Below are 16,799 nucleotides of genomic sequence, written 5' to 3'. Positions count from 1 at the left end.
AGCCTCTGCCTTCGGCTCAGGTCATGATTCCAGGGTCCTGGGATCGAGCCCCACATCAGGTTCTCTGCTCAGCAGGGAGCCTGCTTCCTCCTCTCTCTCTTCCTGCCTCTCTGCCTACTTGTGATCTCTCTCTGTCAAATAAATAAATAAAATCTTTAAAAAAAAAAAAAAAACAATTTGTATTGTGCTTTTAAAAACTATACATCTGATACGACACCCCTACCACCAAAGTCTTCTGTAGGGTCTTCATTGGACCTGTTGACATTTTGGATGGATAATTCTTTTATAGGGGATGGTTCTGTTCGGCATCCTTGGCCTCTTCCCACTAGATGCTAGTAATACCTCCCCATTTTTGACAATCAAAAATGTTTCCAGACATTGCCAGATAGTCTGTAGAGGGCAAAAATTGCCTCTGGTTGGGAACCTGTGATCTAGTTTATCGCTGAGTTATCCATTGTGTCCAGCCTTACACTGGTAATTATGTAGAAACTTCAGATTTGAACATTTTTGTTTTATAAAGGATCTCCTGGCATGAGGTATGTAAGTCTCCCTAGTAAGACTGGAAACCTTTGAGAACAGGCTTCTTTCTTTCTATTGAATAGTGTTTAAAAGGTGGTGAGTAGTAGAGCCTAAACATGTCAGTCTGGTTAATATAATTGTGCATATTTCCCTAAAAGTAAGATTTTACTTTATAAAGTCACACTAATCTTTTGTGTAATTAGTTACAACTAATTACAGATTCATGTAGATTTATATTAAGATTTTAGATTCATTTTGCAAATGTTCTGAAAGGATTTATTTGACTTCATAGTTTCAGATCTGTTTTTTTTCTTTTTCCTCTCAAATTTCAAGACGCAAAGTGACTTTTCTTTTGCATACCTTGCTTTCCAAATGTAAAAGCTGCTTTTTGAGTCATGAAGGAATTTGTTCCAAAGCATGTGTTCAAATTTTGGCTTGCAGTAAATTCTGTAGAGCAAACCAAACCTTTAAAAATAAAAGGATATAGAAAGGATGCATGCATATAAACCTGTCATTGGCAACTTGAGGGAACCACTGAAATAACTTTCTTTAACACATGGAACATCTGCTTCAACATCATGCAGTTTCTTGATTTCCTTTAAAATCTTTTTAAAGCATTTTGTGAAACCTTTTTTATCGGTATTTTAACTTGTTAATTCTTTTACTGTCACTCATCATCTTCTTAAGGCTGTATTCTAATATGTTAAAAATTTACTTTTCACTAGTAACTGATAAATGTGGTTTCCAAAAAAGCAATTTAGAAGGATTTTCAGGTCTCTTTTTTATCCCCAAGCAGCAGAAGCAAGCTTTAAAGTATGTAATGATATATATGGCTTTATTTTCTGTTTAGGATAAGTTTCTAGGCCTAGTACATTAAATTTCAAGATACATAAATAACTTCAGTTTCCAAAAAGGGATCAAGAAACTTAATTCTAAAAGGGAATTCTATCATGAAAGGCTTTATGACTGTTTTAAAATTATCTTTAATTTTTAAAGCTTTATTAAATTTCAGTCTATAGTGTTTTTAATCTTTCACATAGGCTTTTATAATGTATGAGTAAATTTCCAAAACCTTGCAAATGCTGAATTTCTTTTTTCTTTAAAGGTTCTTTCTTGTGGAGAGGTTATTCATGTGAAGATCCTTGGAATTTTGGCTCTTATTGATCAGGGTGAAACAGATTGGAAAATAATTGCTATCAATGTGAATGATCCCGAAGCCTCAAAGTTTCATGGTAAGTCTGTAACTTTCCAGAAATAGAAGTAAATTAGTATGTCATTGGAATTCTTAGATTTTAAAAGGGTCTCATCTGAAATACAATGTATATATTTGGGAGTTAAATTTGTGTGTAATATTTTGTTATTCAGTCTCCATCCACAGAATGTAAAGGGTAGTCAGTTATGATTGTGTCTGAGTTGGGTCATAAAAAGAGAGAAAAGGATATCGGAGAACAGGTGGTACTTCAGACTAAGAAGGTGCACGCTACGGGATTCCTTTCTCCTTCCCTCCGTTCCCTCCATTCCTTCCCTCCCTCCCTCCCTTCCTTTCCCATCCTCTTCCTCCTCCTCCCTCACCCCCCTTAAATCTCTGTTTATGCATTTGGGTAACAGGAAGAAAACTAAGGGAGTAGTGTTGATCAAGGATATAATCTGTGCAAAAATGGGGGGAAAGGTAGCTGCTCTTTGACAAAATTTTGATGTCCCAGAAATAGCTTGGTTTGATAAAGAGTTGACTTTCTTTGGAGTTGGACAGACCTCAATTTGAGTTCTTTGCTACTTCCTGCCTGAGTGACTTTGGGTAGATCATTTAACCCCTTTCAAATTCAGGTTTGTCACCTATAAAGGGAGAGAGTTCTACCTACTTGTGAGCTTATTGACAGTAAGAGATGATTTACTAAAAGCATCTGACTGTCATGTATCAACTGTTAAAAATATGGCCACTATTACTGTTCTTTGACTCTTTCCCCCTATTTATCTACCTTTTTTTCTTTCAGTTTCATTCTTTTTCAGGTTCCTGGTTCCCTTTAGACTTCAGTTCTTATCTGGAAAATACATCATTTCTGAATTGACTGAAACTCATTGACACTTAATGTGTTAACCTCTCTTAATTTATGTGCATTTAAAAACCTTTCCTTGTGCATGGAACAGCCAGAGATTTTATGCCATTCTTGCATGTACTTGAGAAAAGAAAGGGTCTGGTGAGGTGAAGTACAAGTAACCTCAGGGGCAATACTAAAGCAGAAAAACTACAATTAAAATATGAGACTTGAGTCCATAGCCATATATATTTCTTGTCCGTCTTACTACTTTACCTGGGTTTCTTTATTGCCATATTTCTCATGGATACGTATGTGAGAAGAGGAAAATACACAGTTAACATTTTTTAATAGGTTAACTGCTGCTCAGTTGAGAACTGGTAATATAATGGTGCAACAGCACAGCCAGAACAAACCCACTAACTAATCAATTTGTGATTTGACACCCTGAAGTCATGAAACTCTGCTAAGGGATTCCCCCTTGAAACTGGAGAGGCTGAAAGCCTGAATGAAATTATTTGTTAGGTGGAATACACTCTTCTTTAGCCCAGTCTTGTTGTGGATACAATTTAACTTTTTAAACTCTCCGCATATGCAAAGCATTGTACCTGTTCTAGTGCATATTACTATTCTTAATCTAAAAGGTGCTCCAGGGATTTAAATAATTTGCCCAAGTTGGCACATCCATTAAATAGTAGAACCATGATTTGAACTCATTTTTGTTTATAGTGTCCATTGTCTACCTCTAGTACTGTATGAAGCAGTTCATACTTGATTATAGTAATACGGGTTTTCTAACTAGCAGGATTGAAACCAGATTACATAAGGCTAAGTACCGTACCTCCTTCTTGAATTCCCCAAGAATTAGAATGAAAAATTTTAACTCTCTTTTAACTTTAATTCTGCTTGTATCTTGAATGGAGATGACTATGCGCTTTGGCATCTTCTGAATTTTTTTAGTGTATGCTTATACAAAAAGACATGCAGAAATACTGAAATTTACTTAGGTTGAGCTGACATCAGACTAGAATAATTACAAGAACTGGTTTTGAAAGAAAAAAGGACTTTTTTTCCATTCCACCAGAAGAAACACATATCCTCATCAAGAAAATAGAAGTGCTTCTTCAAAATACATTTTAAAAATCCTAAAATTAAAAGATTAGATGAGTGTTATTGACATATTTTGCTCTGAAGTGGTATGGTTACATTTGTTTTGTATTTATTTCCTGAAGGAGTAAGGTATACAGAGGGAAAATGGGTGTTACTTACTTGAAGGATATTTGTATAGTGTTCACTCTGGATAATACCTGAAGTAATAACTCTTATATATCTAGAGTTTGTAAAGTAAGTTTTGTAGTTTTAGGAGTTGTGTTTTCTTCTATTACTTCTCATTCTTTTTACCTTCACATTATTGTAATGGATTCTACATATCTTTTTTGAATTTTCTTTTCTTTCTTATTTTACAGTGACCCAAGGAATAGATGCAGGTACAAAGTAAAAGGCTGAAAAAACTGTAGTATAAATTTTTTTTAAAATAATGAATCATGGAATACTGGATACCCTACAGAGGAGCCTTTATTTTTAATTCAAACTCAAGTTTTGATTTGTGTTTACTATGTCTCCAAACATTATCCAATGTTCTCTCAACTATTTCAGACGAAAGAAGAGTTGTTGTTGTCCTGCTGCTTAAGCAAATGTTAATGGACAGATACCCTTTTTTTTTAAGATTTTATTTATTTGACAGAGAGAGAGAAATCACAAGTAGGCAGAGAGGCAGGCAGAGAGAGAGAGGGGAGGAAGCAGGCTCCCTGCGGAGCAGAGAGCCCGATCTGGGGCTTGTGGGGCTTGATCCCAGGACCCTGGGATCATGACCTGAGCCGAAGGCAGAGGCTTTAACCAACTGAGCCACCCAGGCGCCCCTGGACAGAAACCATTCTTAAGCTTAACTTTTTTCTTTATTACTTAGCCTGGTGTTGTCTGTGTTTTCATTAACACCTATTAAAGGGGGGTGGGCATTAGAGGGGATGAGAACGGAGAGATGCTCAGGAATTGCAGACATTGAAAGCTTTCTAAATTTGTGAAGGAATTTTTTAGAAGATCATTTTATGTGATTTAATTATACTGTTTTATAGCTTTCTCTTATAACAATTAATCTATCTTCTAAAGGCACCTAACTTATAATTCAACAGGAGCTTAAGTATTGTAAGCACATAACTTATTTTATATGATGGTACAGGTTAAAAATAGAACTTCTGCAGGGGAGGGGGGACCCTAGCATTTCTTGATTTTGAGATGAGATGAAATGCCTATTGTAACAACTTATGATCTTATTACAGTAAGATAAAAATGTATATTTGGTGTCATGATTAAATATTAACTAGCAAAAATATTAGCTAACAGATATTAAAAATTTTTGCTGTTCTGTCTCTACATCTTTGAAAATTAACAATATATAATCTTCAATTTGGCAATATGTTTAAAAATTTTTAATGTGTCCCTTTTAAAATTAAAACAAAGGATTGTGGATGGTATTTTTAATTATAAAAATAATCATATACTTTGAAATAAAAACTCAGAAGTATAAAAGAAAGGTATATGAAATAAAAAGTAAAATTCTCCTTCCCACTTCTCATCCCCTGTCTGACTTCTCATCTCTTCCTCCCCATGTTTTTAGTTCTCCTGAGTGGTTGCTTCTCTACTCAAAGCATTGTACTTAAACCTCTCTTTCTTAATTTATGTTTTTTCCCTTTTGACTCCGGTTGCTCCTTTGAAAACCAAAGGAATTTAACTTCTTCAACATTTGAATTTTGTTACCATATTTTTGTCTTTGATTATCTTAATAACTCTAAGCATTACACGTTAAGCTCTATTTATTGCTTCATTAATTTTGAACAGTAACATGTGGTTGCTGTATAGAACTAGGGCATTGAGGTTTCTGTGTTATTTCTTTCTTTTTTTACAGACCAGCTTCTCTGAACTGTATGTTAGCTCTGTATGTCTAAATTTATAATGTTTAAATTCTGTACTTTAACTGTTCTTTTATGTTTGACATCTTGAATCTGAAAATTGAAAAATAACAACTAGCATTTACAGTCTTTATGTGAATATTAGTTACCTCCTTTCTCATACTTCTTATTGAAAGACTAGTTATGGACATGCGAGAACAGCTTGCCACACAGCGATCATCACAGGGCTTCTTTCAACTGCCCTGGCTTAATAGTTCTGTTTTTTCTTAGATTCTTTCATGTCCTCTTTTTTTGTTTTCCATTTTTATTGTTGGCCAGTATATATTTCCCAGAATTCTTTAAAGAAAATGCGTGGAAGATTGATTCTGAGTCCATACATGTTAGAAATGTCTTTTTTGGTCACCTTCTCCTTAAATAACTTTGATATATAATGCAGCAACTTTAAATATAAATTAGTATATATGAATTGATATTTTTAATCACAAAGGAGTAAATGATTTTATGACAGTTTAAATATTTGCTGTCTGTATACATCTTGGCATTTTTATTAGATGGATCAACAGGAGAGATTAAAACCATGTAGGAAAGAGTAACTATCTGGAATATTTTAAATTCTTTAGTTTTCTGAGGATTTGTTTAATGCAGAAATTGATAGAGAATTTTTTAATTACCTTTTACACACTTTCATTGTTACTTAGACATTTATAAAAATAAATCCTTATTAATTTTCACTACTTTAAGAAAAAGAAGCTGTTTTTGACATGATCAGTGCCTATTTTTTCTTTTTTGAAAACAGAGAAGTCTGTTAATTTATAGACAGTATGTCCTTCCACATTTTCATATATATTTTAAAAATTAATTTTTTGCTTTATTAATTCATTGAATTATGATTCTGCCAGGACGTTTTAGGGTGGTTTTATTATGAAGGAACTTTTTTGATCCAAATGAATGTATGTACAAACTTTGGTAGACTATAATAGCCTCTTCTAATATTTATAGTTTTTAATTTTGACGTGACTAATTTGAAACTAGCCATTGCATCAGAGAACGTATTTCAATTAGAAAGAAGCTGTGGTTGCTGGCTATAGTTCTGTAACTTTAATCTTATTATTTGAATCTTCCAAGTTTTGCCTTCTGAAACTGGAGTAGCCACTGTGAAAATCTAAAAATAGTCTAAATAACATTTAAAAAACAAATTCTTTGTACTCCCTGATAGAAAATTGCTCACTTTGGCTAGCTCATTAACACCTGAAGAGCACTAAGACCATTTAATACACTGTAATTAGGTTCCAGGCTCTAATGCTCATAATGGTACCTTAATGGCCTGAAAGAGTTAAAAAGACTCCCAGGGCTCCTAAATTGTTACTAGAGAATGCCTTGGCCATTAGAGATAATAGCGCTTAGTTATGAAATAAACAAGTTCGGAGCTTTTTAAAAAGATTCAAATGCTAGGGCATGTGTAATTTCTCTTTTGGTTAAATTAACCACCTTCTGTAATGTAGAGCTTCACATATTCTCCAAACAGATGTTTGAGCCTCTTCAGACCTGCCAGTGATGCCTGAGGACCTTATGTCAGGTGAAGTAACGTATTAGGAGTTAATATAGGCCCAGAAGCCTCTTCAACTTTCAGAGTGTTAAATAAATGAAAACTATTGTTAGTTCTCCTCTTTATTTAAATGTTGCTCATGCAGTGATATTGCAGTTTTATAAAATGAAAAATTAGAAAAAAAATTGAAATCGAACAACTATGTTGATATAGATACATTCTGGAATTAATAAACTGCATGAGTGAAAAAGGGATTATTTAAAATGAGGCAGTTGAGAATTTTTCAAAGGCAGGCATCATACTTGTCTTAGAATTGTCATAATGTATATGTATTTGATATACGTACAGTTTCAGCTTACGTGTAGAAAAATTTAAAAGTCAGGGCGCCTGGGTGGCTCAGTTGGTTAAGCAACTGCCTTTGGCTCAAGTCATGATCCCGGAGTCCCGGGATCGAGTCTCTCATTGGGCTCCCTGCTCAGCAAGGAGTCTGCTTCTCCCTCTGACCTTCTCCCCTCTCATGCTCTCTCTCTTTCTCTCTGTCAAATAAATAAATAAAATCTTTTAAAAAAAGAAAAAAATTTTAAAGTCAAATAAAACTACGTCTTTCAAGACAGTAATAAACATGTGAAAACCAAATCTGTTTGGCTCAATTTTCATTTTCTAAATGAACTTCTCGTGTCCCTGCAATTATTATTTTAAAAATAAGCAAATTAACATGGTGTTTGATTTCATTACTTTCTAAAACACAATTTAATACTGTTATTAGGGGAGAAATAGAGAATAGCATAGAAATCTTAAAGGAGAATATTTGTGTTAACCTTTATAACCAGAAAGAATAGAGTTCAGTTTGCTTTTCTGTGCATGTACTCTTTGGCACAAAAGAGGACTAGCATGTCACTGTTGTCATCCCCAAAACTAATATTTCTGCAACAATTCCTGCATGTTTAGTAACTATGCTGAGTTCTTCTGTGGACTATCTGTCTGATGTTTATACAAGCTCAGGCAAAATGTGATAGTGTCCCCTCCCCCCCCCACTTTGTTTTTCAGAGTAAGAAACTGAGGCACTGCTGTGGGGTTGGGGGTGGTTTGTAACTTGTCTAACGTCATACAGGGAGCCAAGTGTTCAGAGCCCATGCTCTTCACTACATCTCACCACCCCTCTGAAAACTACTGGGGTAATCAGATGTATCCCTAGCCTTGGACAGCGTTGCTTTCTGGGAGTACTGACCATTGGCTCTTAAATAATTTTGGCATCAGTGGGATACTTGTGATTAGAGGTCCCCGGAAAAAGATGGCTTTTTTTGATCTTCATTCCTCGGATTTCATTAATTGGCATACCTTAATAGGCATGGGTATATAAGGATGGGGTTGGGAGGGGGCAGTTTGAGGAACGGGGATGAATTGAGTGAAATGTACTATAATTACGAATAGAATTAAATTACTGGGAACCTCTTACTTCTTTTTGAAATCTTGATGTCTTCCAGTGCTTTTTAAGTTTCACTCATATTCCTGTGATGTGTTGGAAGAGTAGGGGAGGCCTAAATTCTAAAATCCTCTCTTATGTAAGTTACTGACCTTGGAAACATCATGTAACTCCTGGAAGCTTTAGTTTCTTCATCTCTAAAAGGGCAGGATTGATTCTCTAATGGGAAAAACCCTAGGGATCATTTACCAATCTCTAAATTTTGGTTGTTCTAGGAAATATTTTTAATTCATTATTTTCAGCCTCTTTTAAAGTAGAAACACCTAAATAATCTTCAAAGATAATGGTGAAGGAAACAGTTTAAATTAAAGGATTGCGAGGTAGATCTCTTCGGGACATTGACCTTTTTTTTTTTTTTTTGAAATATTTTATTTGTTTATTTGAAAGAGAGAGAGCACATGCCAAGCAGGGGGCAGAGCAGTGGGAGAAGGAGAAGCAGACTGTGCACTGAGCAGGAGCTTCAATTCCAGGACCCTGAGATCAGGACCTTAGCTGAAGGCAGACACTTAACCCACTGAGCCACCCAGGTGCCTGGCAAATCTTACGCTAAGGTAACTTTTAGATGATGGAGCTAGAACTTCGTTGGAGGGCTTTGCAACCCAAAACCTGAATATTTAGCCACTTTGCTATATGCTTCAAATTAAAATTAGATTAGAAAAAATTTGAATTTCTGCTATGTACAAGGCACCTAGATAGTTTTTATTTTACTGATCATACAAAGTTTCTTGTGAAATGGCAATGAATATTTATATTTTCGGGAAAAAGATCTACCAGCTCTTTCCAGGAGGTTTTTCTGATACAGTACAAATAGGCCTCTGTGTAGAATTACCTTGTTTGTTATGACTTTTTTTGATGTATGTTAATTTCCATTATTTTTCTTGATATTAATATATTCTAGTACAGGTGTTGATAAGAGTAGAATTGGTAGAAAAGGGTAACGGAGAAGGAAAAGTCAACAAAACGAGGGTTGCTGCCTCAGTCTGTGCTATGAAGCCTGGATGCATAGAGCAGTGTGAAAAAAAAGTCTGAATCAGAGATCTGAGTCAGATCTAACAGAAACTATTCAGACTATTAATTCACTGAGCTCTAGCTCAGTTTGTGATAGTTAGTAGTAGATAGTAGTTAGAGGCTAGAGTTTCTAGCCTCTGTTTGTTATGCAGAAAATACAGTACGTGTTATGGAATGGAACTGTTGTTTCTTGTGAATGTTTCTAAGAAATCATTAGAAACATATGTTCTTGCTTCCCACGGATTTTGTTTAGAGGCCACTTGTGCACATGCTAAGCTCTGTGAGTGCAGCAGCTCTGGAATTGGAAGGAGAGCTTTGTGCATTTGCATCATTTCCTTTGGTAAAGTCTCATAGAATTGGAAACTCTTTTTCCTTTCTTTTTTTCTTCCTCTCTTTTTTTTTTTTTTAAATCCTCCCTGGACAAAATTTCAAGCATGTGACCATTTCCTAATGTTTTTTTCTCTTTTAAATAATGTGAACAAAGAGATATGGCATTACATTTGTGTTACTGATTTTTATCTAAAAATAAAAACAAAAAAATCCTCAGCTGATTATATGCTTCCTTCCCTTCATGGTTTGGTTTGGTGGAAATAAACCAGATAAAACCAACGTTCTAATTTTTTTTCTCTAGATTTTCTTCATGGAAGTACAGGTGATTCTTAGTTTGGGGATGTGGATAGGAAGTAAGAAATGTGCATCTGTATGTGTAGTTTGATAAAGCTCCTTGGGTGATCTTCTAGATTTATCCAAGTAGAGAATCATTCTATTAGCTGATCCTCTGCTGGTTGGATATTCAGGTCTTGAAATCTAGAATAATTGATAGTAGATTTGATATACATTTAAGTAGGAGATGTAATCACCTAATCAAATTTGGGGCTATCCCTCCCCCGCCACACACACCTACAGCTGTTACCCTAGATTTAAAGCTATTGAGGTTGTTACTCTGTCCTTTGAGATCCTGAGCAGATTTTGTAACCCCAGTTTCCTAATTTGTATGAAGGACATAAATAATACCTAATCTACAAATTTTGAAACTTCAATGACAAACTATTACCAAGCATTTAAAAAATTTGTTTTGCCAATCTGATAGATGAAAAATGGTATCTTCATTTAACTTTGCATTATTCTACTTAGTGCTGGGATAGAAGTCTTTTTCATTTATTTATTAGCTATTATTTGTATCTTCCTTTCTGTGAATTGCCTATGCATATTGCTCACCATTTTTCTGTTTTCGTTTTTTCTAATTTTTAAATTTTTTAATTAACATATAATGTATTATTAGACCCAGGGGCACAGGTCTGTGAATCGCCAGGTTTACACAGTTCACAGAACTCACCATAGCACATACCTTCCCCAATATCCATAACCCTACCACCCTCTCCCTACTCTCTTCCCCCCGGCAACTCTCAGTTTGTTTTATGAGATTAAGAGTCTCTTAGGGTTTGTCTCCCTACCGATCCCATCTTGTTTCATTTATTCCTTTCCTACCCCATAAGCCCGCCACGTTGCCTTTCAACTTTCTCAGATCATATGATAATTGTCTTTCTCTGATTGACTTATTTCGCTAATCATAATACCCTCTAGGTCCATCCACATGGTCACAAATGGCAAGATTTCATTTCTTTTGATGGCTGCATAGTATTCCATTGTGTGTGTGTGTGTGTGTGTGTGTGTGTGTGTGTGTATACATATATATATATATATATATATGTATGTATATGTATATATATATACATATATATATATATGTATACACACACACACACACACACACACACACACACACACACACACACCACATCTTCTTTATCCATTCATCTTTAATGGACATCTAGGTTCTTTCCAAAGTTCTTTCCAAAGTTTGGCTATTGTGGACATTGCTGCTATAAACATTTGGGTGCATGTGCCCCTTTGGATCACTGCATTTGTATCTTTAGGGTAAGTACCCAGTATTGCAACTGCTGGGTCATAGGATAGCTCCATTTTCAACTTTTTGAGGAACCTCCATGCTGTTTTCCAGAGTGGCTGCACTAGCTTGCATTCCCACCAACAGTGTAGGAGGGTTCCCCTTTCTCCACATCCTCACCAGCATCTGTCATTTCCTGACTTGTTAATTTTAGCCATTCTGACTGGTGTGAGGTGGTATCTCACTGTGATTTTGATTTGTATTTCTCTGATGCCAAGAGATGTGGAGCACTTTTTCATGTGTCTGTTGGCCATCTGGATGTCTTCTTTGCAGAAATGTCGGTTCATGTCCTCTGCCCATTTCATCATTGGATTATTTGTTCTTTGGGTGTTGAGTTTGATAAGTTCTTTATAGATTTTGGATACTAGCCCTTTTTCTGATACGTCGTTTGGCAATATCTTCTCCCATTCTGTCAGTTGTCTTTTGGTTTTGTTAACTGTTTCCTTTGCTGTGCAAAAGCTTTTGATCTTGATGAAGTCCCAGTAGTTCATTGCCCTTGCTTCCCTTGCCTTTGATGATGTTCCTAGGAAGAAGCCACTGCGGCTGAGGTCGAAGGGTTGCTGCCTGTGTTCTCCTTAAGGATTTTAGTGGATACCTTTCTCACATGGAGGTCCTTTATCTATTTGGAGTCTATTTTTGTGTGTGGTGTAAGGAAATGGTCCAGTTTCATTTTTCTGCATGTGGCTGTTCAGTTTTCCCAACACCATTTGTTGAAGACACTGTCTTTTTTCCATTGGACATTCTTTCTTGCTTTATCAAAGATTAGTTGACCATAGAGTTGAGGGTCCATTTCTGGACTCTCTGTTCTGTTCCATTGATCTATGTGTCTGTTTTTATGACTGAACCATACATACTGTCATGATAATGACAGCTTTGTAATAAGCTTGAAATCTGAAATTGTAATGCCACCATCTTTGGCTTTCTTTTTCAACATTCTTCTGGCTATTCAAGGTCTTTTCTGGTTCGACATAGATTTTAGGATTATTTGTTCCATTTCCTTGAAAAAAATTCATGCTATTTTGATAGGGATTGCATTAAACGTGTAGATTGCTTTAGGTAGCATAGACATTTTCACAGTATTTGTTCTTCCAATCCATGAGCATGGAACGCTTTTCCATTTCTTTGTGTCTTCCTCCATTTTTTTCATGAGTACTTTCTACTTTTCTGAATACAGATTCTTTGCCTTTTTGGTTAGGTTTATTCCTAGGTATCTTATGGTTTTGGGTGCAATTATAAATGGGATTGACTCCTTAACTTCTCTTTCTTCTGTCTTATTGTTGGTGTATAGAAATGCAGCTGATATCTGTGCATTGATTTTATATCCTGACACTACTGAATTCCTGTACAAGTTCTAGCAGATTTGGAGTGGAGTCTTTTGGGTTTTCCACATAATGTATCATATCATCTGCAAAGAGTGAGAGTTTGACTTCATCTTTGCCGATTTGGATGCCTTTAATTTCTTTTTGTTGTCTGATTCCTGAGGCTAGGACTTGTAGTACTAGGTTGAATAGCAGTGGTGATAATGGGCATCCCTGCCATGTTCCTGACCTTAGCGGAAAAGTTCTCAGTTTTTCCCCATTGAGAATGATATTCACTGTCGTTTTTCATAGATGGCTTTGATGATATTGAGGTATGTATCCTCTATCCCTACACTTTGAAGAGTTTTGATCAAGAAAGGATGCTGTACTTTGTCAAATGCATTTTCAGCATCTGTTGAGAGTGTCATGTGGTTCTTGTTCTTTCTTTTATTAATGTATTGTATCACCTTGATTGATTTGTGGACGTAGAACCAACCTTGCAGCCCAGGAATAAATCCCACTTGGTCATGGTGAATAACTCTTTTAATGTACTGTTGGATCCTGTTGGCTAGTATTTTGGTGCTCACCATTTTTCTACTGAGATGATATATTCTATTGATATATGGAAATTCCTTGGATATTTTGGTAGTTAATTCTTTATCATTTAGGCTGCAAATATTTTCTCCCCATCTTCAGAGAAACTGTGGCCTTTTGGCTTCTAGAGATTTCAATTTTGATATATTCTTTTTGTCCATCATTTTTATACATGACTTCAACATTTTGTTTCTTAAGGATTTCTTACATAGTCAAAAAGATGTTTTTCTTTTTGTTTCCTCTTTGTTCTTTTATATTTTTTTTTTAACAATTGGATTTTTAGTCTATGTGGAATTTTATTTTTTCCATATGTATGATTTTTCCAACACCACTTACCAGAAAAATCTGTTTTCTTCCCACTGTTTTGAAATGTCTCCTTTATCATATATTGCATTCTTATTTATACTAAGAGTCTATTTCTGGATTCTGTTTAGTGTCAGTGATCTATTCCTGAGCCAGTGCCATATTATTTAATTACTATAGCCTCATAATAAAACATTTGCAAGGCAAATCTTTCTCTTTTAGTTTTACTTTTTCAGACTTGTCTTGGTTTTTCTTGTGCTTTACTCTGTGCAAATTTTGGGATCAAATTGTCAAGGATTTATGCTATCATTAATAAATGTTTGCATCAATGAATATATTTATATATTTTGTCATTTATTCAGGAGTTCTATTATTTCTTTTAGTAAAGTACTTGTAGATTATTGTGAAGATCTTGTTACAATTTATGTTAGATTTGTGTCTAGGTATTTAGCAGTAATTTTTCCAGTACAAGGCTTGTTATAATGCCTGGCATGTTATAGGTGCTCAATAGATTTTTTAAAATTGATGAATAAGTGAATATGCATGTAGTTATTGATAAATAGATAGATGAGTGTATTGAGCAAAATCTGAAAATAATAAATCCAAAATGGGCGAATTTTCACTTATTTTTAAAGGAGAAGATATTTATACTTAAAATTCTGACTTTTCTTTTTTTGGCACTGTCATTACTTTATTGATGCTGATGCCTGTAATTTGCAAATTTTGAGGGACCATTACGCTGAATTGCATCTATCTCTCAAACACAAATTGATTTGTGAAATTTGGGAAACCAGAAGAAACACACACACACACACACACACACAATTTTTTACATTTACCCCCATATTTGCCATGTCCATACCTATATATTTTGTTAAGAAAATGAAAAGAAGCTGAAGACCTGTAGTTTCCATTTGTTGTCATTTATCTTCAACATGAAGAGTTCAGCATTTTTTTGTAGCGCAGTTCTGCTGGTGATGAATTCTCTCCATTTCATTGATCTGATACTGTTTTTTTTCTTGCCTTTGTTTTGAAAGTATAATTTCAATGGATATAGAATTTTGAGTTAAAGAGATTTTTGTAAAGGTGTTCCATTTTCTTTTATTCTCCACTGTTTCTGATAATAAATCAACAGTTAATGTATTATTATCCAGTATATAATGTTTTCCTCAGACTATTTTTATGATTTTCTCTTTTTTTTTTTTTTAGATTTCAGCACTTTTTCTGTGATATGCTAAGCTGTCCTTTCCATTATATTTATCCTGCTTAGGATATATGAACTTTGCAGATTTTCATGTTCATGTTTTTACCACATTTGGGTAAAATCCAAATTACTTACTGTAATCTTTTTTACCCATTCTCTCACCTTCATTCTGAGACTCCTAATACACATATTTTAGACCACTTTCTATTGTCTCACTGGTTCCTAAAGCTCTCTTTATGTCTTTACGGTCTTTATTCCTTGCTCTTCTTCAGACAGGATAATTTTTATTGTTTTTGTCTTCTACTTCTGTGGTTTGTTTGTTTGTTTTTTTTTTTTTGTCAAGTCCAAGTTCTGCTATTAAGCCCATCTGATTTTTCTTTTCATATACTCCCTCATATGGTTCTTTTTTCTGATAGTTGTATAATTTTTCCTCCTTAACTAAAATTTCCACATGTTCAATCCTTCATAATCATATTTTTTTGAATATCCTTGACTGTGTTTGTAATAAGTACTTTAAAATCCTCATTTGCATGGGTCATCTCAGGATTGGTTTCTTTTGGCTGTTTTTTTTCTCTTGATTAAGAGTCCCAGAAATATTCTAGTATGTGCAATAAATCTTATGGTCCTCTTGCTTTTACCTTACCGGTATTTTTGTTCCATATTGAGTCTCCATGGTGCTTATCTTGTTTTTGAGTATTTTTGGCTTTGTGTTTTTAAGTTTTCTATCTCAGTATAGGTAAACCTGAGGGAGTTTGTTGAAACATGAATTCACTGCCTCGATTTTGTCAGAGGTGTCTGTTTTCTATAAAGGGAAGTGCTTCAGATAGTAGGGCATTGCTTTTAATTGATAGATAATGTGTTTAGTGTACTTGAACTGACTGAGTCTCACTTTAGAAATAAAGAAATTTTATGTATATATTTTCCTGTCTGTTCCAGATGTTTTAAAAAATGGTTGTTTAGATTTAACTTAAACATGGTAGAAATGAAAAAACTTTACAAGAACTAAACTGCAGTAATACTAGAAATAAAGGTAAATGTGTTCATCATTAAATAAGAAATTACAAATTCATTTGAGGCCTGAACTTTACCATAAGAAAAAGTATGTCTGGGGGCGCCTGGGTGGCTCAGTGGATTAAGCCGCTGCCTTTGGCTCAGGTCATGATCTCAGTGTCCTGGGATCGAGCCCCGCATCGGGCTCTTTGCTCAGCGGGAGCCTGCTTCTCTCTCTCTCTCTCTGCCTGACTCTCCGCCTACTTGTGATTTCTCTCTCTGTCAAATAAATAAATAAAATCTTTAAAAAAAAAAAAAAAGAAAAGAAAAGAAAAAGTATGTCTGTAGAAAAATGTTATGATTAAGTGTGCATGTGTTTATGTGTGTGTATGTCCAGATGCCTTTCCTGTTATTTTTATTGCTTGTTTACAGTGCTTATATCAATGCCTATCTTCAATTTCTTAGTAGTCATACACATTAAACATCAAATAACTGTCAGTATTAATGAAAATTTTTTCAGTAATTTTCTTAATTATTAGTTCATATTTATTTATTTTTGAGCATGTAAGACTCTAGGTTTGCCTGTGAATATAACTGTGTCTAACATTACATGGAAAAGGCTTTAGGGGATTGGAAGAATTATAATTCTTTTTTTTTTTTAAGATTTTATTATTTATTTGACAGAAGGAGATCACAAGTAGGCAGAGATCACAAGAAAGGCAGGCAGAGAGAGAGGAGGAAGCAGGCTCCCCGCTGAGCAGAGATCCTAATGCGGGACTCGATCCCAGGACCCTGAGATCATGACCTGAGCTCAAGGCAGAGGCTTTAGCCCACTGAGCCACCCAGGCACCCCAGGATTGGAAGAATTATAATTCTTAAGAATTATCCC

General features: G+C 34.8%; 1 protein-coding gene across 2 annotated transcripts in view; it reads left to right on the top strand.

Annotated features, from left to right (window-relative positions):
• Positions 1 to 16,799, top strand: part of PPA2 (inorganic pyrophosphatase 2) — an 87,192-nt gene that overhangs the window by 36,069 nt on the left and 34,324 nt on the right. For both annotated transcript variants that reach the window (XM_032333059.1, XM_032333058.1), the window contains one exon: positions 1,625 to 1,751. In XM_032333059.1, coding sequence (XP_032188950.1) covers positions 1,625 to 1,751 — 127 coding nt within the window. The remainder of the gene's footprint in view (positions 1 to 1,624; positions 1,752 to 16,799) is intronic.

Source organism: Mustela erminea, chromosome 2, assembly GCF_009829155.1.
Source record: "Mustela erminea isolate mMusErm1 chromosome 2, mMusErm1.Pri, whole genome shotgun sequence".
Classification (NCBI taxonomy): domain Eukaryota; kingdom Metazoa; phylum Chordata; class Mammalia; order Carnivora; family Mustelidae; genus Mustela; species Mustela erminea.
This window is presented reverse-complemented; position numbering and strand designations above follow the sequence as displayed.